Source organism: Lissotriton vulgaris, chromosome 6 (assembly GCF_964263255.1).
Source record: "Lissotriton vulgaris chromosome 6, aLisVul1.2, whole genome shotgun sequence".
Lineage (NCBI taxonomy): Eukaryota > Metazoa > Chordata > Amphibia > Caudata > Salamandridae > Lissotriton > Lissotriton vulgaris.
Window position 1 is genome coordinate 1,531,105,896 of NC_141694.1, and position 26,634 is coordinate 1,531,132,529.

Consider the following 26,634-nt stretch of genomic DNA (forward strand, 5'->3'; position numbering starts at 1 on the left):
AACTTGTACATTTGCAATTTTTTTCCTGTTTGTATCTTTTATGTAACTCATGTAATCCTAAGTACTTATGTATGGCAATTGGTTCTTTTGTAAAGCGCTCTGACACCTTCGGGTAATGTTCGCGCTATAGAAAATCACATTAAATAAAAAAATTAAAAATGCAACCCATATAATTCCACTCCACACCAAATACATTCACTACACTCCAAACCAAAACACATAGGTAAAAGACATTATCATTTACAACCCCAATACCGCTAACTCACCCAAATGCTACTCTTTGCATTGCCAATGCTTGTTTAAATCTCCCACTTTCCTCTTCTAAAATGTTGGCAGGTATGAGATGTAGCAAATTTGGCCACAGGGGGCGTGACTGTGTACTAGCTAGGACAAAAAAAGCAGACCTCAAATCTCTTTTATTCCAAAGACACTTCCAGAACTAATTCCCTCCTTCTCAGACCCCGCCAGGCAGGGCCGGCGCTAGGCATGGGCAGCGTGGGCGGCTGCACAGGGCCTCGCACTCAGCCCAAAAGCATGGGGCCACGCACCAGTGATGTGTCCTGTTGTTTCCCTGGCGATCTATTACAAAGAAAGGTGTCGCCTGCAATTAAGGTCCATTGGAGGCGGCCCCCTCGCTGGGCCTCTCATGGATGGTGTCCGGAGGCATAGGGGAGGGAGACGGAGACGCTCCCTCAATTGCAAGGAGACCATTCACAGACACTGTTGGGGGCCCATTGTCCAGCATTTTGGCGCACCCACAGTTTTAACTTTTAGACCACAATCAATTCTCACGCCTATCGGACGGAAGGTGTGAGAAATGCTTGTGGAGTAAAAGTTAAATCTGTGGGGGCGCCAAAATGCTGGACAATGGCCCCCCCACAGTGTCTGTGAATGGTCTCTTGCAGGGGGGCACTTATCTAAATTAGAGGGGGCCTCGCAGGATCCCTTTTAGCCCAGGGCCTCGCAGATCCTAGAACCGGCCCTGCCACCAGAAAGTTCTTTAGTCATTGTAAATTTGTCCCATGTTTATATTTTTGGTTGTACATCCTGTGCTTGCTGCGTTTGAAATTGTGTTCCTTTTGCCTGCGTTGTTTTGATTCTATGGCCTGCTATTGTTCGCCAGGAAGTTCTTTAGTCATTGTAAAATTTGTCATATTTATTCTTACTTTTGCTTGTACAGTCTGTTCATGCTGTGCTTGAGATTGTGTGCCTTTTGCCTACGTTGCTTCGACTCTATGGCATGCTATTTTAGTTTGTTATATTCCTGCAACAGTTATCTCATGTAACGTAACTGGTTCTATTGTACAGTGCTCTGACACCTTCGGGTAAAGTCCGCGCTTTATAAAAATGCATTAAATAAATAAATAAATAAATAAATAAATGGTTCCAAAAGTGTTGTAAAAACTAGACCGCAAACGTATCTTTTGAGGAGAATAAAACATGAAGCAGTCAGGTACGCCATATTACTGGAACAGACGCTTAAGAAGTCATACTAGGTGTACTTGGATCGAAAAAAAATGAGCAAAGCTTTCTGAAATGTGTGGTCCATTAAGTGAGGCATTCATGTTTGGGTGGTTGTCATATTGTGTAAGCTTTAGTAACTGCTCTATTTCCTTCAATTTTGAGTTGCCCGTTCCTCCAGCACAAGCACCAGCTCACCTCTCGAAAGCCCGTCGTTGTCCCTTCGTGCAATGCGGTTTTTGGGCATACTCGTTCGGAAACAGGGGCGCTCTGTCCTACTCGTGAACTCTATCGTTTCTCCTACCAGCCTGCTCCTTCGCGCCAACCGAAGAAAATTGAATCAAAGAGACAGCTGAAACTGCTAACCAATCGGAAGCTGCTGTGTCATTGGATGGGCGTGGTTTGAAGCGGGGCTCCACGGAGTTCTGCTTATCACGTGGCTCCGGCACCGGGGAATTGGTCGCTTCCTGTTCCCGAAATTAACCGCCACCTAGAATTCCTTCCCGGCTCCCAGATGTATCCCATGTCAGCCTTCACCGTGGAGCCCTTGGGTAAGTTGACTACTGCATCTGGAAGAGCACAGGCCACTGGAATGCGTCTTTTACAGAGGCAGTGTGTGTACAGCAGCTGTTAAGAGTAGCAGTTGTGTGTTTAGCTGTCAGGGTGCACTCTCCCCAGCATAGCTTCTGAGCGTCACCCCAGCACCGCTTGGTTGCCAAACGCAGCCGTTCATCACATAGCCGCCGACATTTCAGTCTGCTTATGTGTGATGTTTCTCTTTTTGATAACACTTATCCGTGACAGTCCAGGGCTTTATGTGTCACTTGATTAGGGTGACCAGATTTTGACAAGCAAAAACTGGGACAGGTCGCCATAAAAGTAGGACTAAAGCCTTTAGTCTCAATTTTATATGTCGATTGTGAGTAGTGCCAGTACTTTCCAATTAAAAGTATTATGTTTCTCTTGAGAAGTGCAGGTACTCAGTACTTGCCCATTTAAAGCATTGTATACTGATGTGTGTACATATAAACACACTTTTACTATACTACATTTACATTACATTTGCTATGGCAGAACCTTCACCCTGCGCCCCCTGCTATTCTCCTCCTGCTGTCTCTGATTTAATTACATTATTTGGGCCCCTGGATTTACATCTGTACAATCAATGAATCACCGAAGCCTGTTTCATGGGATGTTAACGCATTGCCATTCAGTGCCGCTAATACGCATTTGACGTGAGACGATTAATGAATGTGTCTAAATGACAAAAGTTGGCGATTGATTGCAAGTTTGGGGCCTGCTAAAAGTGCTATTTAGGGATGCCTGCTATCCAAAAAAGCCTTTGGGTTAGTTAGGGTGTCGCACTAGATGACGTTTTAACAGTAGTAAGAGGTTGAAATATCATAGAGTTGTGCTAATGCGCTAAAGAAAAGGAATTACGGATGACATTATTGTAGCAATGTAGTGCGCCTAAGACCTTTTAGTCGGCAAAGTAAGAACTAAAGAGATTCTTAAATTAATCTCGGATGTTTCAGGTATACCAATTATGAACACTTGTTTTATAGCAAACTGTGTCCTGCTGTGAAGCACAAATGTGTATGCGGAGTAGTCAGATATGTTGCCTACATATGTAGGAAATGTAAGAATAAAGCTAAATCAGTAGTAAGAAGAGGAAATGTTTTCCAGATTAGGAAAATGGTCCCGATTAAAATTTGGTTAAAAGTATCAGAGGAAGTTTGGTGTTACATTTGTGAATTCTCAGAATATACGAACAAGGAAGAGTGATTGATGCACATATGAGGAGTGAAGGTCAACATTTTCGCTTATTTCGGTTCTCTGTATATCGTATACAATGAAAGTGTAGAATGACCGGTTTACAGGCAAGGTTGGTGTAAACATTTTACGTTCTGTTAGAAGTCCTGAAAGTTAAACAGGTGACAAACTAGACATGCTAATAATTGTTTTTTATTCACATTTTAAAACGGGTGTGCTCGTGAAAATGTCACAAGGAAGGGACCTTCTGTTTTGGGTTCGTGTGATCAAAGGAGTTGATCCAACCAGTAAAGATCGTTTACTTGTGGTGCATGATGGTTTCAAAGTGTGGAAATCCATGTGTAACCAATTTCCTAGTGTTTGTTGATGGAATTGGTTCTTTGAAAAGATTCGTACATAACATCATTTTAAAATTTAAAGCTTGTCCAGAACATTCCTATGGTAATAAAGGAACAAGTGAAGAGAGAGCTGGAGAAACTAGTTGCATCTGGAGGTATAGGACCTATTGAAGTTTCAGGTTGATTTTCTCCTTTGGTAGTGACCAGAGGGAGCAATTGTAAAATAGGACTGTCCACCTTCGACATCTGAGCAAGACAACTTAATTGATCCTTTTCCATCGCTAAGAATACATTAAATGGTGTTGGTGAAGGATGCAACTTGGTTCAAACCGATGGGACTTTTGTCGGCTTACCTCCAAGTTAATTTGGATCCAAAGTCAACGAAGTGATTGCTTTGTTACATGTTTTTGGATGCTTAGCGTTTAGAAAAATCCCTTTTGGGTTGGCATCAGCTGCTCCAGCTTTTCACTGATTGATGATTAATCTTTTTGGCAAAGAAAGGATATCAATTTCTTTCAAGATGTTGTTTTCGGGAAGAAAAGGAGAATGATGAGAGGTTAATGAAAGTATTGAAGGTTTTAAATCAAACGTGTTGACTCTGTTACAAGTGCAAGCTCCCTGGAGGGAGGTGACATTTGATTATGATAGTATGAAACCTATGAGTGATTTTTAATCCCAACCACATTTATCTTCCCTTTACACCAATGGTTGCCTTTTCAGTTGAATCAAATGATTCCTGAAAAAAAAAAGAATTGACATGATTAACTTTTTTAGGGGGCTCCAAGAGTTACTTGAGGAGGGCTGAAAACATAGTGTAAAACAAATTCTCGAGGGCAGCATTTTTTATATTTCCAAATTAGAAGTATAGAGATGCTTACTGTATATTTTTGCCTTTGGTTTAGCAAAGTAATTTTAATTACCGTTAAATAATAAGGGGATATTGATGTGACCGCTGAATTTCAAATAGTGCAAGTCATTTCAGAACATTTTTTAACTTCCCACATAATATTGATAAAGAATGTACACAAAAATGGCAATGTTGTATAGGAAGCGTGTAAAAACAAAATGTAAACAATGGCGCAAAATAAATGTGACCAATTATATAAACGCAAAAAGACAACCACTGAGTTTTAGTCTCCTCCCGAGGAAGCAGTCCTAACCTGGCATTCAATGTCGACTATGTGGCCACATAAAAGAAAGTTCACTACACTTTTTGTGCATCTCTTCAGCTGTTATACACCTCAGACAGAAACTGTTAAATCCAGCCATGCCCTGTAAATAAGGTTCTTCCGCCCTGCAAAGGTCACAACATTCAACTTTCCTGCAGGGCCACCAAGTTTCTGCTACAAGTGAAAAGGTGAAAATTGCAAAAAACACAGTTGGTGGACAGAATGCAGAACAATGTCATACATTCACCCCAGTACAAGGATCTGGGCCTAAATCCATCGTTTTTTTGCACTCCACACCACCCTGGGTTAGACACTGGCTATATGCAAATCAGCTCTGACCCTGTGCCTCATGGGAACAGTCCAGTCCGAACTACCAAGCCATGTCTTTCCCAGACCGGAATCAAGCATCCAAGGACCGGTTTCTGGCTATCAGCCTTCATCAGCCTGGATAGCTTGACTCCAGTGGTGTGGAGAGCCTGGGACTCACGTCTGAGTATACCCAGCACACTCGGGGTGAAAATTGCAAAAAACTCGGTTGATGGACAGAATGTAGAACAATGTCATACATTCACCCCAGTACAAGCACAATACTACCTTCGAGGTTATGTCTGATAAAATTGACTACCTACCTCCTTTCTTCCATTTCACAGCACCATTGCAGACTATAACTTTTAACATGTATACATGAATTGCATAGGAACTGCATATTAGCAAATCAAAACTTTTTAACATGTATATTTTAATTCTGTATTGCTTTTAGTTTTATTGACATTGTTATGGTTTTAAGTAACTAAAACAATAAAGAACACTTTGACTTTGAGTGTGGATAACATTGTCCAAACTTCACTCGCACAAATAACACGTAGATCACTTGCATAAACTGCAGAGTTTTTGTAGGCACAGAACAACCATAGTAATGGCAGCAGCAGTGCAAGCTAATCCCGATGAAGACATGCAGCGAGGTCAGTAGATGTGTAAGCTTCCTTCAGTCGCAATAAAAGACAAGAAATGCAAGCAGCAGCTGTGAAATCTTGAGATACTTACAGAGCAAATACAGCACTGATAGCTGCAGTGTAGGTCTTAACATACAGAATAGCTATAGCAAGGACAGCAACACAGACAAGCTTTGTTCCTTGGCAGGTCAGTAACGTAGGAGCTTAATAGACCAGCCTATCAAATAGCTATACGCTTATTACTTTTCCTTTGTCGAACCACAGTATGTTTCTATCACATACAATGTAATTTGTGCGTTGGGAGTTGAAACCTATATCTACAGCCTGCCCTTTTCCCCACCACTCAGCTATTACAGAGTAGCTTGTCATCCTCGAGTGCAGATCAGGCCCTGACAAATTGGCGGCTCTCAAAAAAAAGGAAGCACCACCGTCAACTTTGAGGAATATAAAGCTGTGCAGGTCGTGCCAATTGCTGATGCTTCTAAGTGCAGAGACCCTCCAGAGAAGCCCCACCCTTCATTGACATGCAGGTCTATAAGTGATTTGGCAGCGATGTAGCAGTGTCACTTCACACCGTGTACCTCTCCTAACAATAAGCATGCTGGGCCTGGTTGCAATGAAAACACATGAACTGTAAAATAGAAAGAACCTTTGAGATGTTGGTGTAAATGGGTGCAGCATTTAAAGTGAGACTATTCCCATGAACCCTGCTAAAACAGCATTTCAAACCACAAACCCACACAACCTTTCTCTGGAACCAAGCAACAGGAATAGGAATAGGCAGGTTGGAAGGTTCATATTATTCCCAATAATTGGGACTGAAATCAATACTAATCATTTCAGTGATGCAGTTTATACACAAGCTGCTACTTCAGAAGCATTCACCACTCGCCCTCCAAAGTTACTGAAAACCATTTAGTTTCTGGATATGTGACAACCAAATCTCCAAACGTATAATAGACAGTTTTAGTGCTGTCTGAGGACCAACTGAGGGCATCTAAAAGCTTGGGATGCTCTTTGAAGGTCTGCTCTTGCTTTGCAGGTGAGATATGAGGGTAAAGCAAGGCAGCTTTTAGGGTCTCGGGTATCTGAGTGGATGCTGAAAGTCTCTAAGGGCAAGCTGGTTGAGAGTTGGCTTTGGTGACTCAAGCCTTTGTTTTTCCTGAGGGCATGGCAAATGGATCCAAAAGGACATAAGTCTTTGAGGGCTGATAGGGAGTGTTTAAAGACCATTAACTGTATGGCAGTGTGAGGACCTATGAGACCATGCTCATGGATTCCAAGTTCACGCTGGATGTACCTACGGGCTTATCAAGAGTCTCTGAGAGCACAAGTTAGCTGCTCAGTCAGATGAAGTTGCTTTAAGGTAGCTGGTTAAGAGACCCATTGGTGTCTGCTAAATTGAACTGGGGGGGGGGGGGGGTCTCAGAGGGCCATGTTAGGTGTTTCTAAGAATTGCCTAGTGTGTCTTCAGGGGTAGTCTGGTTCCCTTGGGCTTGAGTCATGTTGCCTTTTATTTTTTGTGAATCTCTGAAGGCTTGCTGAAAATATTTGAAGCACAACTACATAGAGGTGCTTGAATGTGGACTGCGTGCTGTATGGTAGTGGGCCGGCTGGAATGTGTATCAATTTGTTTGTGCGAATGATGTCTTAATGTCTGAGGGCCTGCTGAAACTTTGAGAGATGTCTGGTGATGTCTAATGAAGGCTGGTTAACCTATTGTGGGTTTTCGAGGACCTATAGGGGGTTTTGGAGGACCATTAGGGGACCTATTTGGGGTTTCCTAGGACCTATTTGGGGTTTCCTAGGACCTATTTGGGGTTTCCTAGGACCTATTGAGGATTTCAGGTCTGAGGGGGTTTGTGTTGACTTGGGTGTCTGAAGCGAGGCAGTCATTTGGGCATTCTTAAGGTATTTCCAAATATCCCAACTGTAAAAGTACATTCAAAGGGCCCTGACCCTAAATGCTATGAAGTTTTGTATATCAGCTAGGTGTGTCTGATAAATAGTGAACGGCTCCTGTTACAGTATGTTTTGATTATATTTTGTCATTGAATGTTGTATTGTCACCTAATTTTAAAGCACATGTAGTTAATCATGATAATTAGTTAACACGTTTATAAAAGTGGAATAGAGGATCTTAAAGAGTAGCTATTAGCTTTATAACACTAAGTAATGCAAGGGTTCTTTGAGTTTCAGGAAGGGCTGAGTACAATGCCTGAGGCTATCCTGCTAAGTAGAGGAACACCCTGGCCCACACTCAAGGCACTTTTGTTTCCAGTCTGGAAGGAATGCACATCACACCACAGGAGAGCCATTAAAGTAACCTAACCCTAGACACTGGCATTTGGTTTAAGCCAGAAAATTGCAACTTTCTAAAAGATTCCATTTTCAGAATAATGACTTAAATTCTGACTATACCATTAAAGAGGATTTTACATTACAATTCAGATGAGTGGAAGAAATATTTCCCTATCTATTCCCAAACTGAAATGCTCACTTAAGTGTAATAAGGTACCTCAGTGTTAGTCTATGGGAAATGGAGCCATGTTACAATAAAATAAGATCTTGGGTGTTTTCCACTAGCAGGACATGTACAACTCGACTACACATGTCTTACTTTTTAAATATCGTGCACCCAGACCTAGGATCCTATCATAGGGGTTTTCGTTAAAGAAAACACAGGACTGTTTAGACCGCATTTAATGATAGTCTGATAATTACAGTAAGAAATTAAACCAATTACTGTCTGAGTTGAGGACTTGTCAGGATGGAGAAATGGCATTAAAGGGCTGCTTGTATTAGTAAACTATTACACACCCAGTAGGTGGCATCTGCATCCAGCCAGAACATGATTGGACTCTCAACCTCAGTGTTGGCTGCAGAGTTTAGCCCCGTAGGAGGAAATGTCCCAAAATAGACCAAATCAGCTGAGAGCTGTCACAATACTTCCTGACATTGAACACATTTACTTTGTGTGCCGATATGCTCCTTGTGGAAGATCAGAATGCTGTCACTCATAGTGAATCCAGCTGATAGATAACCAATACCTTTTGTGTGTATTAAAATTGTCTAACACCATGTCTAATTCTTAGTCGCAATAGTGCACCCATGGTATGTCCTTGCATTAGTGCAGATTTGTATTTTATGAATTTACAGAAGTAGACCGGGAAATCATACTCCTAGACAATATTTGTGAGTATTTTGGCATGAGCAAATATACATGTTTAGATTTGCTCATAAAAAAATTGTTTAGTGTTTACAAGTTCACTTACCCTATAACCACTTTTTTTTCCCAACACTGCAAGAAGTTTTATTTCTGCCCTTGTCAAGAGTACAAGTCTAACATTTCTCAGTATAGACGTGAGCTGGTGAAAACCCTTAAAACATGCAAGTTAATTGGGTTTGCACTGGCTCCAAAGGCCATTCCAACCATGGAACTGTAGGTGACTGTGACCTCCAGTCCCAGTATGTAGATCTGTGAAAAGGTGGCAAAATAAGGAAATCGCTAGTATTTAAGCCCTGCTATACTATTGGCTCTGGCATAATCGGCAAGGATATTATCAGAGTTCTCATATGAGATTGCTGCCCTAATTTGTCTCTGCCCCAAATGACACCAAAGGGACAAGTAGATTTATGAAGCAACTTCTCTCATAGACAAGTAGATCATTTTTAAAACGAATGAGGAAATATGAAAAAGATTAAAGTATAGAAGAAGGAAAGAGATGATGGTATAGGGACTGAGTAAGTGAAAGAATAAATGAGGCACTGTCAGTGTTGATAAGTTTGGAAAAGGAGAATCTTTATTTCAATGGCAGATTTCCCAATTTGCCAAAATTGTAGGTCTAATCCTTTTATTGCTGCCTCTGCTTGGCCTTGTTCAGGAACACCTGACCAGTATGTTGAATATTAGTCTTAAGTGCTACTTTAGATGGAATGTGGCGAAGAGGATGAAGTGTTAGCAAATATTTTAGTGATTAGCATGCAAGATTCTCTTTATCCTCAAGTGGGATGCTGCTTTATTCAAATTAATCCGACCAAAACAGCAGTGTTTAAATATTGAGTAGCCTTTTGGTGGCCTTTCCTGAACTAGTGTAGACAGACAAAGTACCATGCTTTTGAAATTACCTGGAGACCATCTGATCTACACCCAGACCAATGCACACTTGTGCCTTCGCATGTAAGGGATGTTCATCATGTTCTGGAGTTTGACACTGCTGTTACCCCATCGAGAGCAGCTATTCCACGAATGCCTACATAATGTCCGGGTCCGCATTCTGCTGGGAATAGATGCCATAATGGCAAGGGTGCACACTTATAGGAAGACTGGCTCCAGGTTTTCTATGAACGCCCATCAGATGTCAGTGGTGGCCACTATTGTGTCAGCAAAAGCCATGATTCATTCTCCCAAATGTAGACACTTCTTCGGTGCAGGCCATTCAGTCTTCAGGGAACAACAATAAATACCAGTTGGAGGCTGCAACTACCTTTTTTATTACTATGCTTTGCCGAAAAGTGAGCTTAAGATAAATGAATAAATGCACACGATGTACAAATGCAAGGACGTATGGATAGTACTTCCTTTACCGCCATGCAAAGACTCAGAATTCTTAAAAAAAAAAAGCGACTGGGGGTTAGAGTTCTACTGACGCGCACACGGCCGCCATAAAACATGTGGTGCATGCTGACGGCGTGTTCATAAACTTTGCCTCCCAACACTCTGCCTCTCTTCGAGGCCGCAGATTCGGGTCTTTCGGCGGACGCTTCGAAGCGTCCGAGTAAGTATGAGGGCCCTTATCTAAACATACAAAAGAACGGTAAGAAGTGCTTGGCACTGACACAACTTTCTGCTTGTCTCCTCTATTTAGAACGCTTACTGAGCATTTCCTCTACTTGATTTCATGAGGCGTGATGCATTACCCGAATGGGGTAAGAGCTTTCAAAAAAGAACCCCAAGCCCATGTTACTTCGCTATTAAGCGTGCTCACGTGATGGATGGTGGTGTTGGTGTTTATCACAAAATGGGGGCATGCAGATGTGATTCAAAACGCATGCTGTTTGGTTTTTAACAAAAAAAATGTTTTCTGTAAATTAGTATGGTTTGTTTTTTTCTCTGTTCCAGGTTGACTTACTTTCAAAACAATAAGGAAAAATATTACTGTTAATTTAGTGTATGACTGTAGATTCAAATATTCTATTCCGACACATCTGGCACCAGGTCATAAGTGTAGCGTAGGTCTTTTTAGGTCTCGCCTGTCGATGCGCATCGAGCAAGGCGAGAGTATTGGGACTTATCCGCTCTTTATCCACACTGCAAGGAATCGTGGCGATTCCTTGCAGTGCCCGTGACTTTTAAGCTCAATGCGCATGCGCATTGAGCTTAAAAGCGCGTGCACGTCCGTCTTTGTTTACCCGCTCCGCCCCCTCCCCTTCCCGCCGTGTCGCATTTCTCCTCCCCCCCCCCCCTCCCCTCTCTTCCCTCCGTCTTGTCTTGTGAGTCTCTGTAACTGTACCCTGCCTTCAGCGTCACTCTGCCTACGGGGCCTGCCTCCTACAAGCATCCTTTCGCCTGTTAGCATTAAGGGCGCTCCTACCTTGCACTCTCCTTACTGAATATTCGCACCTGCGATCTCCCCTTCTCCTGCACTCTATATGCGAACACGTTGCTATTGCAAGCTTCCTTTTGTTTGCACTCGCTAGTGGAAATTTTGGCTGCTGCAAGCGTCATATTCCTTACACTCTGGTTGGCTGTTGCAAGTTTCACTCTGCTTGCAATCGCCGATTGAAAGCTTGGCTGCTGCACTCTTGCTTGCACCCTGTGGTCGAAAGCTTATGTCAGGCAAGTTTGCTTGCACTCTCCGGTTGAAAGCTTGTCTGGTGCAAGCTCCCTTGCACTCTTGTTGAAAGCTTAGCTACTGGAAACTTCATTACTCCTGCACTTTACCACACACGCCCCTAATCTCGCTGCACAGTGGTGCCAGACTACTGCAAGCTTCCATCCACACGCAGGCTCTCCTGCACACCGTCATTCTTTTCGTGTGACCCGCCACAGACCGACCTTTCTACAGGGCTGAGGAGGGGGTGGGGGCAGCAGGGCGTCCTTTGCAAAAGGTTTTAAACTGTACAGTTTAATCGATAAACTTTCCATTTGGTGCATCAAGCAGGCATGCATTCCTGAATCAACACTGCATGACCCAGTTTGTGGTAATTGTACAGTTTTTCAATCCCTGGTTTAATTTCGTTCCTGTTTTTTTTTTTCATTTCTTCAAGTTGTCTCCTTAATTTAAGTGTAAGGCTTGCAAATTATTATAAACATAGATAAGAACGGAAAGACACACTCCTTTCACGTGCCCCTGGCTGTAAAAGGTTGAAAGCCTACAGAGCGTGTTGTGCACATGAAAGTGACAATGCGGAAACAAAGCAGCTGGCTGATCTGGAGTCTGCAGAGATCTTATCGACTCTATAACCGTCTCCACCACAAATGGGCCCCAAACACTGTCGATCGCACAAACTGGCCGTATGTTAAAGTGATGCTGACACTCTAATGGATGTTTTCCACTTTGAATTCTCCCAGCTCTGCCCAGAAGAGAAACTTTTTCCTTTCAAACTGATTTGCCCAGTGCAGTTCTATTCACTTTAATCCTAAATGTGAATTCCTGCTTGCATACAATAATATTGTATTTGTGCACACAAACGAAATGGATGTGTTCCTAAAAAGCAGGGAATACATACATGAAATAAATGCACATTTGAATCGTTCATTAAGGATAAAAGCATATTTGGAAATTAATTTGCCAGAGTGCCTGTGTCAACCAGGGAGGCCTTGAGGACAAATAGCTGGGCTTTCAGAAACTTGATCCCAAACACGACTTGCTCATAATATGAATGTCTCTTTTTATGAGTGCCTAAGTTCATTGTGTTTTGTGGCTCACCCTCAACCCCTCACTCACCCTCAACCCCTCACCCTCACTCACCCTCAACCCCTCACCCTCACTCCCCCTCAACCCCCCCCCTCAACCCCTCCCCCTCAACCCCTCCCCCTCAACCCCTCCCCCTCAACCCCTCCCCCTCAACCCCTCCCCCTCAACCCCTCCCCCTCAACCCCTCCCCCTCAACCCCTCCCCCTCAACCCCTCCCCCTCAACCCCTCCCCCTCAACCCCTCCCCCTCAACCCCTCCCCCTCAACCCCTCCCCCTCAACCCCTCCCCCTCAACCCCTCACCCTCACTCACCCTCAACCCCTCCCCCTCAACCCCTCCCCCTCAACCCCTCCCCCTCAACCCCTCCCCCTCAACCCTCACTCACCCTCCCTCACCCTCCCTCACCCTCCCTCACCCTCCCTCACCCTCCCTCACCCTCCCTCACCCTCCCTCACCCTCCCTCACCCTCCCTCACCCACCCTCACCCACCCTCAACCCCTCCCCCTCAACCCCTCACTCACCCTCAACCCCTCCCCCTCAACCCCTCACTCACCCTCAACCCCTCCCCCTCACTCACCCTCACTCACCCTCAACCCCTCCCCCTCACTCCCCCTCACTCCCCCTCACTCACCCTCACTCACCCTCACTCCCCCTCACTCACCCTCACTCACCCTCACTCACCCTCACTCACCCTCACTCACCCTCACTCACCCTCACTCACCCTCACTCACCCTCACTCACCCTCACTCACCCTCACTCACCCTCACTCACCCTCACTCACCCTCACTCACCCTCACTCACCCTCACTCACCCTCACTCACCCTCACTCCCCCTCACCCTCACTCACCCTCAACCCCTCCCCCTCAACCCCACCCCCTCAACCCCTCCCCCTCAACCCCTCCCCCTCCCTCACTCGTTCACCCTCCCTCACCCTCCCTCACCCTCCCTCACCCTCCCTCACCCTCCCTCACCCTCCCTCACCCACCCTCACCCACCCTCCCTCACCCTCCCTCACCCACCCTCACCCACCCTCACCCACCCTCAACCCCTCCCCCTCAACCCCTCACTCACCCTCAACCCCTCCCCCTCAACCCCTCACTCACCCTCAACCCCTCCCCCTCAACCCCTCACTCACCCTCAACCCCTCCCCCTCAACCCCTCACTCACCCTCAACCCCTCCCCCTCAACCCCTCACTCACCCTCAACCCCTCCCCCTCACTCACCCTCACTCACCCTCAACCCCTCCCCCTCAACCCCTCACTCACCCTCAACCCCTCCCCCTCAACCCCTCACTCACCCTCAACCCCTCCCCCTCAACCCCTCACTCACCCTCAACCCCTCCCCCTCAACCCCTCACTCACCCTCAACCCCTCCCCCTCACTCACCCTCACTCACCCTCAACCCCTCCCCCTCACTCACCCTCACTCACCCTCACTCACCCTCACTCACCCTCACTCACCCTCACTCACCCTCACTCACCCTCACCCCTCCCCCTCAACCCCTCACTCACCCTCACTCACCCTCAACCCCTCCCCCTCAACCCCTCACTCACCCTCACTCACCCTCAACCCCTCCCCCTCAACCCCTCACTCACCCTCACTCACCCTCAACCCCTCCCCCTCACTCACCCTCCCTCACCCTCCCTCACCCTCCCTCACCCTCCCTCACCCTCCCTCACCCTCCCTCACCCTCCCTCACCCTCCCTCACCCTCCCTCACCCTCCCTCACCCTCCCTCACCCTCCCTCACCCTCCCTCACCCTCCCTCACCCTCCCTCACCCACCCTCAACCCCTCCCCCTCAACCCCTCACTCACCCTCAACCCCTCCCCCTCAACCCCTCACTCACCCTCAACCCCTCCCCCTCAACCCCTCACTCACCCTCAACCCCTCCCCCTCAACCCCTCACTCACCCTCAACCCCTCCCCCTCACTCACCCTCACTCACCCTCAACCCCTCCCCCTCACTCACCCTCACTCACCCTCAACCCCTCCCCCTCACTCACCCTCACTCACCCTCACTCACCCTCACTCACCCTCACTCACCCTCACTCCCCCTCACTCACCCTCACTCACCCTCACTCACCCTCAACCCCTCCCCCTCAACCCCTCACTCACCCTCACTCCCCCTCACTCCCCCTCACTCCCCCTCACTCCCCCTCACTCCCCCTCACTCACCCTCACTCACCCTCACTCACCCTCACTCACCCTCACTCACCCTCACTCACCCTCACTCACCCTCACTCACCCTCACTCACCCTCACTCACCCTCACTCACCCTCACTCACCCTCACTCACCCTCACTCACCCTCACTCACCCTCACTCACCCTCACTCACCCTCACTCACCCTCACTCACCCTCACTCACCCTCACTCACCCTCACACAGTGCAATAGGTCTCGGAGCATTTGAGTTAGAGCTTTTAGAATTGTTTATGGCTTTTTTTATTTGTAATTCTTTAGCATTGGCTACAGGAAACAAAAATGCTAAAGATTTACAAAAAAAACCCATAAACAATTCTAAAAGCACTAACTCTAATGCTGCGAGACCTATTGCATTTCCAATGCTTGTTATAGTGGGTCCTGAAGAATCTCCACCTGCCACAATTTGAGGCGAGAAACCTGTTGTCCTGATATTTTAAATCACTACATTCACAATACCAATTAGGTTAATTATTTCCTAAATTAACACATTCTGTTAATTATGCATGTGAGCTCAATCATTAAATAGTTCAGACACTGAGAAATTACACTTTACACAACCCTACACATCACAAAAGTCCAGACACCCTCACTTCATGCAGCTGTTAAAGGACCTCTGGCAAGGTGAGTACCTATTGGGCATTGCCGCAATGGCCTGACTAGGAGCTAGCCCACTGATTACGCATGACACCGTTTTGGGAGTGTGAGGGCCCATGTACCTATTGGAGCACATTCCTTTCCCAGGAACTGTAGTACTGTTTTTCATGTCGTTAGGCTCTTATATAGCCCCACTTTTAAATGGAGCCCTGAATTCATCTATCCGTCCACTTAAGCAGAAATTGCGCCTGTGATGTGATCGAGATGTTACAGAAAGACATTTGATGTTTCCCTGAAGGTGTAGAACTGTGCAGTGCAGACCATGTAAGTGGTAGGTAGAAATTGTGGTAGGGCACAGGGCATCTATGCATGTTGATGTAGATCTCTGCAGAAATATCTTGGAGGTGTAGTTACAGGAATCTCTGTACATGCTTTAGAGAAAAGTTCTATTTAACTTTCTCAGTGCTCCTTTTCCTTATTTTAATTTGCTACCATGTTTTTTTTTTTTTTAAATGTGTGAACCTGGCGGTTGTGGCTTGTAGTGTACTACCCTTTTTTCATAATTCCATTCATGATTTTTTTCAATCCTGTATATATCTTGTTCATCTGTTAAGATTTGAAATACAATTATTCTTGCACATCAATTACATTTCTTAGTTTTTTTTTTTTTTACAATCCTTAAAATGCCATCGTTTTCTAACATTTTATACAACTTGCCTTCCCTTCTCTTTGTTTCTAATGTTTATAGGAGCAGAACCAATGACGCTTGGTTCCCCTACCTCGCCAAAACCTGGGATTAGTGCCCAGTTCCTGCCAGGATTTTTAATGGGAGATTTACCAACTCCAGTAACTCCTCAACCTCGCCCTTCTCTAGGGATGATGGAAATGAGAACTCCTTTAATTTCAGGTATGTACTGTATGTTGCACACAATAAAATTCTACATTGCAAATACACTAAATGGTCCTCCAGAATGCAATGAATTATGTGAGGAAGACAAATCGACAATGACTATCACTGTCAAAGTAAATGGAGCCACACGTCATTGACACATGACTTAGTACTTTACAGAAAAGCAATTCTGATTGGTGAATGGAATGGGGGGGTGGCGTCAGATGGATTTAGAGCAAAAGATGCCTTCTAATACCAAAGCACACTTGCTGCTGGTGTAAAAAACTACCACTATTCAGAGCAGGACTGAGTACTGCAGTTTCTCATTGGAATAGAAATTTGAAATGCTCACTCCCTAATCACGGAGAGGAAAGCACAGGTAAAAATCGGTGAACGGAGGTCCACTGTTAATGAATGGGGAAATATACTAAAAGTGAAAATACCACTTGCTTGTGGAGAGTTTAAGGACCTTTGTGGTGCACTGCCCACGTCCTCTGTGACGATAAAATATACATGGCATCCATGCTAGAAGCACAAAGTCCAAAATGATTCTGAAGGGCTGGCTGAATGGGGGCGTCGTTGGTAGTATACTGCAAGGGCTTTGGGAGTCTCTACTGATAAGTAATTAAAACTGACGGTTTTCCTGATGGATTCATCACTTACTATTTTTTTAATTAAACATTTTATTGCAATAATTGACAGCCACACAGCCCATCATTGAAGCTCAGTCCTTCTAAATAGCATACACTTAGCTCACTTACTGAATCATGGTACACAGCCAGTTGGCCAACAACCCAAGTCGGGCAGGTGGCGAGTATACAACAGGGCACAGAAAGATAGTACTTTTTGAACAACGACTACCCGCACCTCGGAGTGTGTAAGAAAAAGTATAGACCCCTAGTTCAAATTTTTTGAATATGCTCATTGTGTACCTGTCCGACGATTTTCTTGTTCTCTTGCATTCTGCCATTGCAAGCTCCACAGTAGCGCACTTACTGTGCTATCAACTTTCTTACTAACCATCTCCTATTATAAAGTAGTGTAAGCAATCCCGCCAGGCCTCAACCAGCTGGTTCATTCATGCTCTGAGCTCCTCCAGCACATTCCTCCTCTGTTGCCCCTTCGGCCGTCCGTTCAGCATTCGGCATATAAGTAATATATACAGACCCCAAAAGTTCTTTGGTCTGCTCCTGGGAGGTAGCAACTCACTATAATGTTCTGATTGTGTGGAACAGTACATCATATCCTGAGTTCACTGTCGCAACATCATGACCGGTCTCCTCATCCAACATATAGCCACATGTTTTCTAGCTATAAGCAACCCCATATCGACCATCCTGCGCACTGCCCTAGGCAGCTCCTTCGTGTACCCCAGTAGGACCAGCAACGGATCTGGTGTAAGGTCGGCCTCAACCACTTTGCCTAACTCCGCAAATACACTTTCCCAAAAGTAATAGACTCCCGGGCACAACCATGCCAGATGGAAAAAGTCCACAACTGGCGAGCAGCATCTCACATCTTGCGTCTTCAGACAGGCCGTATCTACACAATCGTTCAGGAGTATAATATATTCTATTAAGATATTTGAAATGGACAAACCTATGTCTACCTTGTATGGACACTTTCTTAGTAGTCGGGCAGCAATAGACCCACCTATCGTCGTCCAACTGAACGTCCAAATTACGTTGTCATGCAAGTCTGGCTGCAGTGTACTTATTTGTCCTGTGCGACATTGCTGTCTTATAGCCGTTATCATTTTCCTGGGAGAGGTGGTCTGATAATATGCGACAATTCCCGAACCTCTGGTGGTTCTTCCAAACTATCGCTAAATAGTTCATGCAATGCCATAATAACTCCTCGTTCCGTACATTGTCCCAGCCATCTCATCCACTCTAGTGGCAAAGCTGGAGAATACAATAATGCGCCCGCCTGGTTCTGCAGCAACCAGTTCCACGCGTGCCTAGTGGTGTTCAATGAATCTACAATACCCGTTCTGCGGTCAACAGGTTCCATTATTATTGCTGGTAGAGGAATAGGCTCAGCAAAGAGCCTCTCCATCTGCAGAAAAGGGACGTCAGTCCCACCATGTATCCAAGCATGCAACTGTGCACCTTGAGCCGCCCTTTAATATAGTTCGAAGTCTGGAGCGCCCACACCCCCCGATGATATGGCAGTGTAAGTACTCCCCACTGGACCCTAGCTTGCTTACCCGCCCACGCCAATTTTATTATTAATTGCCTTAGCCTGTGGAAAAAAGTGCGCGGAAGCACCAAGGGAATATTTGTGAAGAGGAACAATCTAGGCAGGACTATCATTTTCATAATAGAGATACGCCCCATCAAGGACAATGGCAGGCGACGCCATAGCTCAACATCTTCTTCCAGTCTAGAAATAGCCACGCCATAGTTTTCTCTAAAAACGATATCGGAGTCTGTGTGCAGTCTAAAGCCCAGATATCATACAGAGTCAGTCGTCCCACTGCAACAGGTATTCCATCTCAAAACTCGCAAGTAACTGGTGTAAGTGGGAACACTAGGATTTATCCCAGTTAACCCGAAGTCTAGACAGCGCTCCAAAGCGGACCACCTCCCTAATAACTGGGGCCAAGTTAGTCTCCCGATCCCTCACATACAAAGCGTGTCGTCCGCATATGTTGACACTATTATTCTATACGTCCGGAATCCGATGTCTCAAAAAACTCAGGGCAGTCAGTTAGGGCCATATATTCACCACCAGTAGGTCCAGCCCCTGACCCGTACATTTAAACATGACCTATCTACCCTCGGGATCCTCTCTGAGCAAGGTAAGTTTAAGGGATGACCTTGGATTGACCCAATTTAGTACCCCTCTGGCATGTGTAGTAAATCCTGCCGAGTTAGTTACCCTCCAGCCCCCTATGTCTCAGCATGGGGCTCATTTTCGGCAGATGTGTCTCCTGCAAGAGAGCCAAGTCTATATTCTGCCTATTAAGATAACTCAACACCTTCCTGAGCTTATGGTAATTGTTTAGTCCTCTAACATTCCATGTCAACATCCGTATCTCCCTCGCTCCCGCTCCTCCTGTTAATCACGTACCATTATCCAAGTAAACAATACTTATTGTGAAGTGAGCAAATGTGTGCAATGACGTGCCGTGTAGCTTTCACGTAAACACCCAACATCTGTAACAACCCCCCTCATCCAACCTACCCCTCCCCTCCGCTACCCCCCTACCACAGCAGACCTCCCACAACATGGCCGCATGTAATTCCAATCCCTTCCAGTGAAAAAAAACCAGTGCAAGGCACATGTGAGCAGAGGTAGCCCAACGTTCCCAACTCCAGTAATCACCAACAGTCAGAGGAACTGGCCCTTCCTCGTGTGCCATCCAAGTCATATTTCCAGCTTAGACTATAAAGCGTCAAGCCCCCACAAGTTCATATACATGCCCCCATAACATTGCAAAATAACAGTCCCAACTTGCTCTCCCTGTGGCTACCCCACAACCCGCAAAAATAACAGTTGATGGACAGAATGCAGAACAATGTCATACATTCACCCCAGTACAGAGATCTGGGCCTAAATCCATCGTTTTTTTTGCACTCCACACCACCCCAGTTCAGACATGGCCATATGCAAATCAGCCTTGACCCTGTACCTCATGGGAACAGCCCAGCCCTAACTGCCACCCCCAGATCTGCGAGTGGTGGCAAATGTTTTGCCATTGTGCAACATTCCATCCATCATCTTGTGTGTTTTGCTACCCCACAACCCCCCCAGACCCATCATATTTACTCCAATTCTGTCGACATGTAGCAGTCCCAACCAACACCCAGCGACCACTGCTAATATTCGAAGCCACCTCCAATTCACTATTCAGCAATTTACCCTTCTTAAGCAGGCATCACATTGATTACCACCTCAATCTCCTACCAGCGCAGCATTTATAGCCTCACATTAACCAACAATGACCACTGCAACTATCAGTCCTGGTCATCCAGCGTGGTCTTTTCTGACACCTCCTGCTGCCCTTGCTCCGGACTGTTCTTCCGTTCTTTCACCCAGTTCTTGATGGCTTGTTGCAAGACTTTAGGGTCCGTAAAGATGTGCGATCTCCCCTGTAGCTTCGCAGGATACAACATGGCGTAGTCCACCTCCATCTCTCAGAGTTGCCTCTTCAGTGGCACAAAGTGTCTACGGGCCTCCTGTATTCTAGCAGTAAAATCTGTAAACCAAGAGTTCCGACCCCTAATACCTCAAAGTCTTCTTGGCTCTGGCAACATGAAGGGCCGCATCCCGATCGCAATAAAGTAGTTTAGCTATAATCTGGCGCGGGGCAGCACCCAGCGGTGGTCGAGAGCCCTGTGCGCGCTCTCCACCACGAACATTGCCGAGAAGATGTCGTCCCCCAGCAGCTGGACAAGTGATTTTTCAATGAACTGTTCCATTTTGCCTGTGGCTGTCGATTCGGGAAGGCCTACTATTCGCAGGTTGCAGCGTTGGGAACGCGCTTCTATGTCTTCCATCTTCTCCTGCAGGATACGTATGACTTTTCCCAGTTGTTTATGGTCCGCATCCAATGTGGTGTGCGCCTCTTCACCCAGAGTCGGGCGCCTCTCAGACCTATCCAAACGTTCAGCGTGCTTATCTAGGCGCTCCACCATTCTATCCATCCTATAGGATAAAGCGTCCATTTTAGTACCCAAGCTGGTGATGCCGCTCTGAAGTGATTGTTCCATGGATTTGAGGATGGATCGTATATCTTCTTCGGTGTCGTCCTCCGATGGCGCCAGCGCCCCAGCACTCCTACCAGGGCCGGAGTCCTGCGATTTGGATCGCTTTTGTTCAAAGGCCAACTTAGACTGAGTTTTATCCCCCTTGCCCATTTTTGCTTTTGGCGCCTGCTGCAAACAGACAGGGTTCTATCACTCGCGTTCCCCTGTCAGCTATAAGGTAGATGCCACTCCAATGCTGGCCTCACAAGTCCTCTGGTATAGCTCCTCGTGTCCTGTAGCCACTGTTCTCCTGTAACTAGTCTCTCTACCCCCACAGAGTCCTGTGACTGATTGGCAGCGTCTTAACCTAGGGCGACTACCCAGGTCTCCTCCTGCCCAGCCCGATCACACGTTGTTACACCTAACAGAAGGTTCAGGTGAAAAAGAGATCACAATTAACACTGAAACACTAAACATTAGGATCAAAAGCTGAATAAGGAAGAAGCCTATATATACACTGACAAATTTTCAAAGACAGTTATAATTTATTATATAAATATTTTTCATAAAGTTCAAAAAAGAACAATAGCGCTCAAAAAACAAAAGGTTGGCAAAACAAACATACAATTCACACAGCAGGCGCAGGAGCGCCTAGTAAGCATCGCCCAGCCATTTACCAGTTCCATGGGAGGGGGATCAGTCCACTAGTAAGACTCAGCACACTTCCCCAATATGGCCTGCTTTGCAGATATGTCAATCGTGGGGGTTGTGAATAGGCCCTGGCCTCTCCGCACTGTCACAAGGCGATCCCCAGGGGGTGTGGGCCACAGGTGACCGTCTCTCACGTTCTCCCTTTGCACCACAATGCAGCTTTCAGTCGTTATCACCAGGGGCCCTGCTCCGCGCCGCCAAGATCTCACCTCTCTCTTGCTCCGCAATAACTCCTTCGAGTGTCTGCCAGCGGCCTCTCTTCTGCTGCAACACTAGTCTTATGTCCTGCGCCCCTCTCCACTGTGGCGCTCGTTGCTCCTGCCGGGAGCGTTCCGCTCGGGATCCAGGGCTCCAGCGCGCCGCATGTCCTATGGCGCAACCCGGCCGCCGAGATCAGCGGCCCTTGCCAGGAGATGCCTCGTCACCTGCACACGCTCCACCGGCCGTTTTTTAAGAGGGGCGATCGTCCCAGTCGCCTCCGGACCCCTTTAGTCACCGTGGGGGCAGATTGGAATCCAGCAACACTGCCTTAGCTGAAGGATAATTACAGGATTGTCAGATGGCTTCACGGAGCTCCGGGCTCAAGCGGCCATTACGCTCCCGAGCTAGCTCCGCCCCCCTGATATTTTTCAAAGTATGGGGGAAATAATTTTTGTTTTTGTTGGGTGGTTGTTTAAGACGAGTCCTTAGGTACCATAAAAGGAGTACTTATGGGAAATGGTACAATTCCGTTTTTATTGCCCTCTTTGCACACCTTTCTTGAAGGACGAAACCGCATTAAACGTGGCGATCCACTTGGTGTAAAGCCCAGATCAGATGATTGTTCGGTCAGTGCAATTTAATGGCATGTACATAAGGTGTGTTGGCAAAAATAGCTGCAAAGCAATACACACATTTGTGTGTGTGCTTTTTTTTATTATTTTTTTTTTAGATCCTACTCTTCACAGCTGTAATGCTTACCTTGTTCATACATTTTGGAATGCTGACTGCGGCCTCCGTCTTGCAGGGTTTATGTTTTGGGATTTGGTGAACATTAAAACTCCTATCTGGGTTGAAGGTTGATCAGTGAATTCTAGTCTTTCTCTGGGTGTGACTATGACTGGCCAGACATTTCTCTCAAAGTCCCTGAGTGCAAAACTTTCCAGAAGCTAAACTTAGTATTTAGGCGCCCTTTTCCACAGACTGCCTAGCCTGTTGCACGTACTCTGGACCAATCCAAGTGAAGTCTGAGACATTCTTTCAGTGCTTGATATGCTACATCCTTTGAGCTACATGGTGGAAATGTTCAATGTTTACACTTTGAGCTCCCTCCAGTGCTGACCAGAATGTATTGCGTTCTTGATAGGTTATGTTATTTTGGCCACATCTTATATCTATCTGAATTTGAAAGGGTTGAGATTTCTCTAAAGTTTTTTTTAGTTTTTTTTTTATACCTATCCCTCAGTCATATCTTTCCAGTCTCCATTGCGACAGGCATTGAGAGTGGCAAAACAGAAGCCACTATCTAAGTAGCATTAACTAGTGAATGTGAAGTAATTTCAATCTAGAGTGTGGCTATCTGTTCTTGAATGATCCTTCTATGAATGTCCACAGGTTTACATGTCTAAATTTGAGTTTCCTCCTTTTGGGGGTGAATCTCAAATGAGTCAGATGCCTCTGTAGAAGAGGTCTATGCTATGAACCCTTCCCTAATTTCAGTGACTGATTCCTTAGAACACTAGACCTAGAAGGTGTGTCCCAAGCCATGGAGACCCTAACAAATTGGACCCAAGTTTGAAGGTAATGTGCTATACATTAATTCATCAACAAAAAGTGAGCAACCCAAAATACCCTTGAGGGCTTGGGTAATTATGAAGAAGGGTAAAGGTGCCTTCAAGGGAATTTATTTCAAAAGTGTTTCTGATTCAAAGATGATTTAAAGGATAAATAAATATACCTTATCAAAAATCAATTGAGCAAAATAATTCTTTGATTAAATATGAAACCTCTATTAGGTCAAAACATATAAACAGACACAAAGGTGTATTCAAAAGATATAGTTTTATCAAAAAGTCATTTGGAGAGAAATTCATATACAGATAAGTGAAAATACAGAAAATACTTAGGCCTGTGGGTACACACACAAATAAATGTAATAAGTGACTCAACAGAACCCAAGAACACCTATCCCAAATCAAAATGAATCAAACAAGACAGGGATAAGATGAAAGGTCGACGTTTCGGTTTCCTAAATAGCAATTTTAGAAACCATCTTCAGGGCTGATGTCAATTGTGATCTGTATAGAAAAGTTGCAATCTCAATTGTAACGCTGCAGGTATACGGTGGGTCTAACTCGATCCCAGTATCGTGTGGGACAAGGTACTTGTGCTGCTCCTATTTGTAAATCCGTGTGGCTCCTGTTTGTATTAATCGGGTTTGTCAATTTTGTACCGCAACCTGGTGAACTATAGTTCTGCAATGGAATGGATTAATTTGTATCAGAAAGGAGTAATTTTCGTGAAACACGGGGTTATTTGTCCGGACAGTGCAGCACAGTCTAATTTAGCCGCAAGCGTGGAGTAGTTTTGAGCCAAACTTCAGTTAGACAAAAGGTGGTTGCTCTGATCTCACGATTTCTAACGCTGTGCAATGCAGCATGCAACAGAGCTGGAAGCTCTGTATTTTCACTTATCTGTATATGAATTTATCTCTCCAAATGACTTTTTGATGAAACTATATCTTTTGAATACACCTTTGTGTCTGTTGTTTATATGTTTTGACCTAATAGAGGTTTCATATTTAATCAAAGAATTATTTTGCTCAATTGATTGTTGATAAGGTATATTTATTTATCCTTTAAGTCATCTTTGAATCAAACACTTTTGAAATAAATTCCCTTGAAGGCACCTTTACCCTTCTTCATACATTAATTCAGGCATGTCTGGAACACCTTTACTTCTTGTATGGCATAGCATAGTTGCAATTTGTCTGGAGACTTGATTATCCGCAGAAGATTCAGATGGCTTATCTCTTTCTTGTGCAAGAGACTGTCACATCCTTATGATACTTGATTCTTTTGCTTCGATCAGGCCACTGTACCGGAGTTATGTATTATGGTTGTTGTTTGCTGATGCCTGGTGCTCGTACTGACTGATCACGTCTTAGCAGCCACTTCCACAAAAACCCTTGTTCTCTTCTCCAACACTCAGTAGCTTGAACTAAAACACAAGAAATACAGTAATTGAATGGGTATGAATATGGTTTGCAATTGCAGCAGTAAGATTTAACTTGATTTAATTGATGTACGCAGGTGATCACCATGTTGGGCACATGGGTCTGCACCATCTATTGAAGACCAGTATAAAGGAATCCTCTATGCTGGGTCATACTTTTCCTGGCACCATAAAAGACGACTTCCCCTATGAATTTCAGGAAAAAAAGCACTTCTTAGCCAGATAAATACTTTTATATTTGTAAGCAAAAAAAATGTAATTTGACCCTTTACCCCAAAATAGGTATTGCAGTCAGTTATTGCTGATGCCAGGTGCAAAGATTTAAGTATGCAGTTCACCATGTGGCAAGAAAGAGAAGATGGTTACTAGGTCACGGAAGGCGCATAGCGGCCCAGTGGTGCAACATGACATTTGGAACCTTTGTTCCAGCGACACAATATACATTCAGAGTATTAATTGGTGTTCTAGATATCCTCTGGTCTAGCCACAATATGAGTATAGAAATAAACTTTAATCTATGGCAGACAGCACCTCTATGATTTAGTTTCGAGCATGGGGTTTAGGTGAAGTATTTGAATGCAAAAGGTTTTGAAAACGTTCTGTATAGGACATTTTTTTTTAAATAACATTGTAAATGCCCAACATTGAAACTAGTTTCATGTTAATTTGTCATAGGTCCTCGTCTTTGCAAAAACCAAAGATCTAATGGGTGAAAATTTTTTGCAATGAATTATTAGTATTCAAGAAAAATGCAAATCTCTTTGCATTGGTTCCTAACTTTGAACAAGTCAACAATGCAAAATCTCACACCTCCTGGTTAGTCGGTCATAAGACCTTGTGGCCACCAGCACCTTTCACTGATTTTGCCCTTAAACCATTTTTACTCTAAACTTTGTACAAGTGGGGCACCTTTCCAACACTTTCATTCCCTCTTCCTCATACGGTGCTTCCAAACACTTCTGCCTTTATGTATCCATTTATTAGGTCTCGCCTAGCATAGCTGCGCACATGCGCAGGTCCCTCGGCGAGATTTATTTATTTTGAAAGTTTTATATAGCGCGGACAAGATCCTTGCAGATATCAGAGCGCTTTACAAAGAGAAGTACCTGAGGGAGTATAGTTACACAGATAAATCAATAGGTCAAATAGTACAGAATAGGTGGCTACAAAGCCAAACATGTGAATAATAAGACAGTTAATACAAATAATCAAAAGGGTCAGACAAGTAGTATAGATCGGTGCAGAGTACTAACAGTGTTCGAGATAGTAGTTCAGGTGTATTTAGCCATGAGGATAGCTTTTACTTCATTTTTAAAGAGTGTGGTGGAAGAGATAAGCCTGATTTCCGGCGGGAGAGAGTTCCAGATCCTAGGCGCCATTCCTGAGAAGGAGCGCTTATATGTTTTTTTTCTTCCGGAATCTTCGAGGTTTCAACAGAAGATTGTTTGTGCCTCTGGTGTTTCTAGGTCCTCCGGAGATTGTCAGTTTCTGAGCGAGGTATCCGGGTGAGTTTAGATGTACCGCCTTGTGTGTCATGCAGGCGATTTTCAGATGTATTCTAGCTTCAAAAGGCAGCCAGTTCAGGGATTTCAAGTCAGGGGTAATATGGGAGTGTTTTTTTTGACCCAGTGATGAGTCTCACTGCAGCGTTTAGAGAAGCTTTTAGGGGTGCGGTTGTAGTTAGGGGGAGTCCACAGAGGGCGATGCTGCCGTATTCAAT

At 45.1% G+C, this 26,634-nt stretch overlaps 1 protein-coding gene across 2 annotated transcripts in view; it reads left to right on the forward strand.

Moving 5' to 3' along the window:
• Nucleotides 1–1,885: 1,885 nt before the first annotated feature.
• Nucleotides 1,886–26,634, forward strand: part of LOC147709103 (nucleoporin NUP35-like) — an 89,722-nt gene continuing 64,973 nt past the window's right edge. The window contains exons 1-2 of one of the 2 annotated variants that reach the window (XM_086927710.1): nt 1,886–2,012; nt 16,156–16,314. In XM_086927710.1, coding sequence (XP_086783836.1) covers nt 1,976–2,012; nt 16,156–16,314 — 196 coding nt within the window. In that variant the 5' untranslated portion in view covers nt 1,886–1,975. The remainder of the gene's footprint in view (nt 2,013–16,155; nt 16,315–26,634) is intronic. The other variant, XM_086927709.1, reaches the window with a different exon arrangement.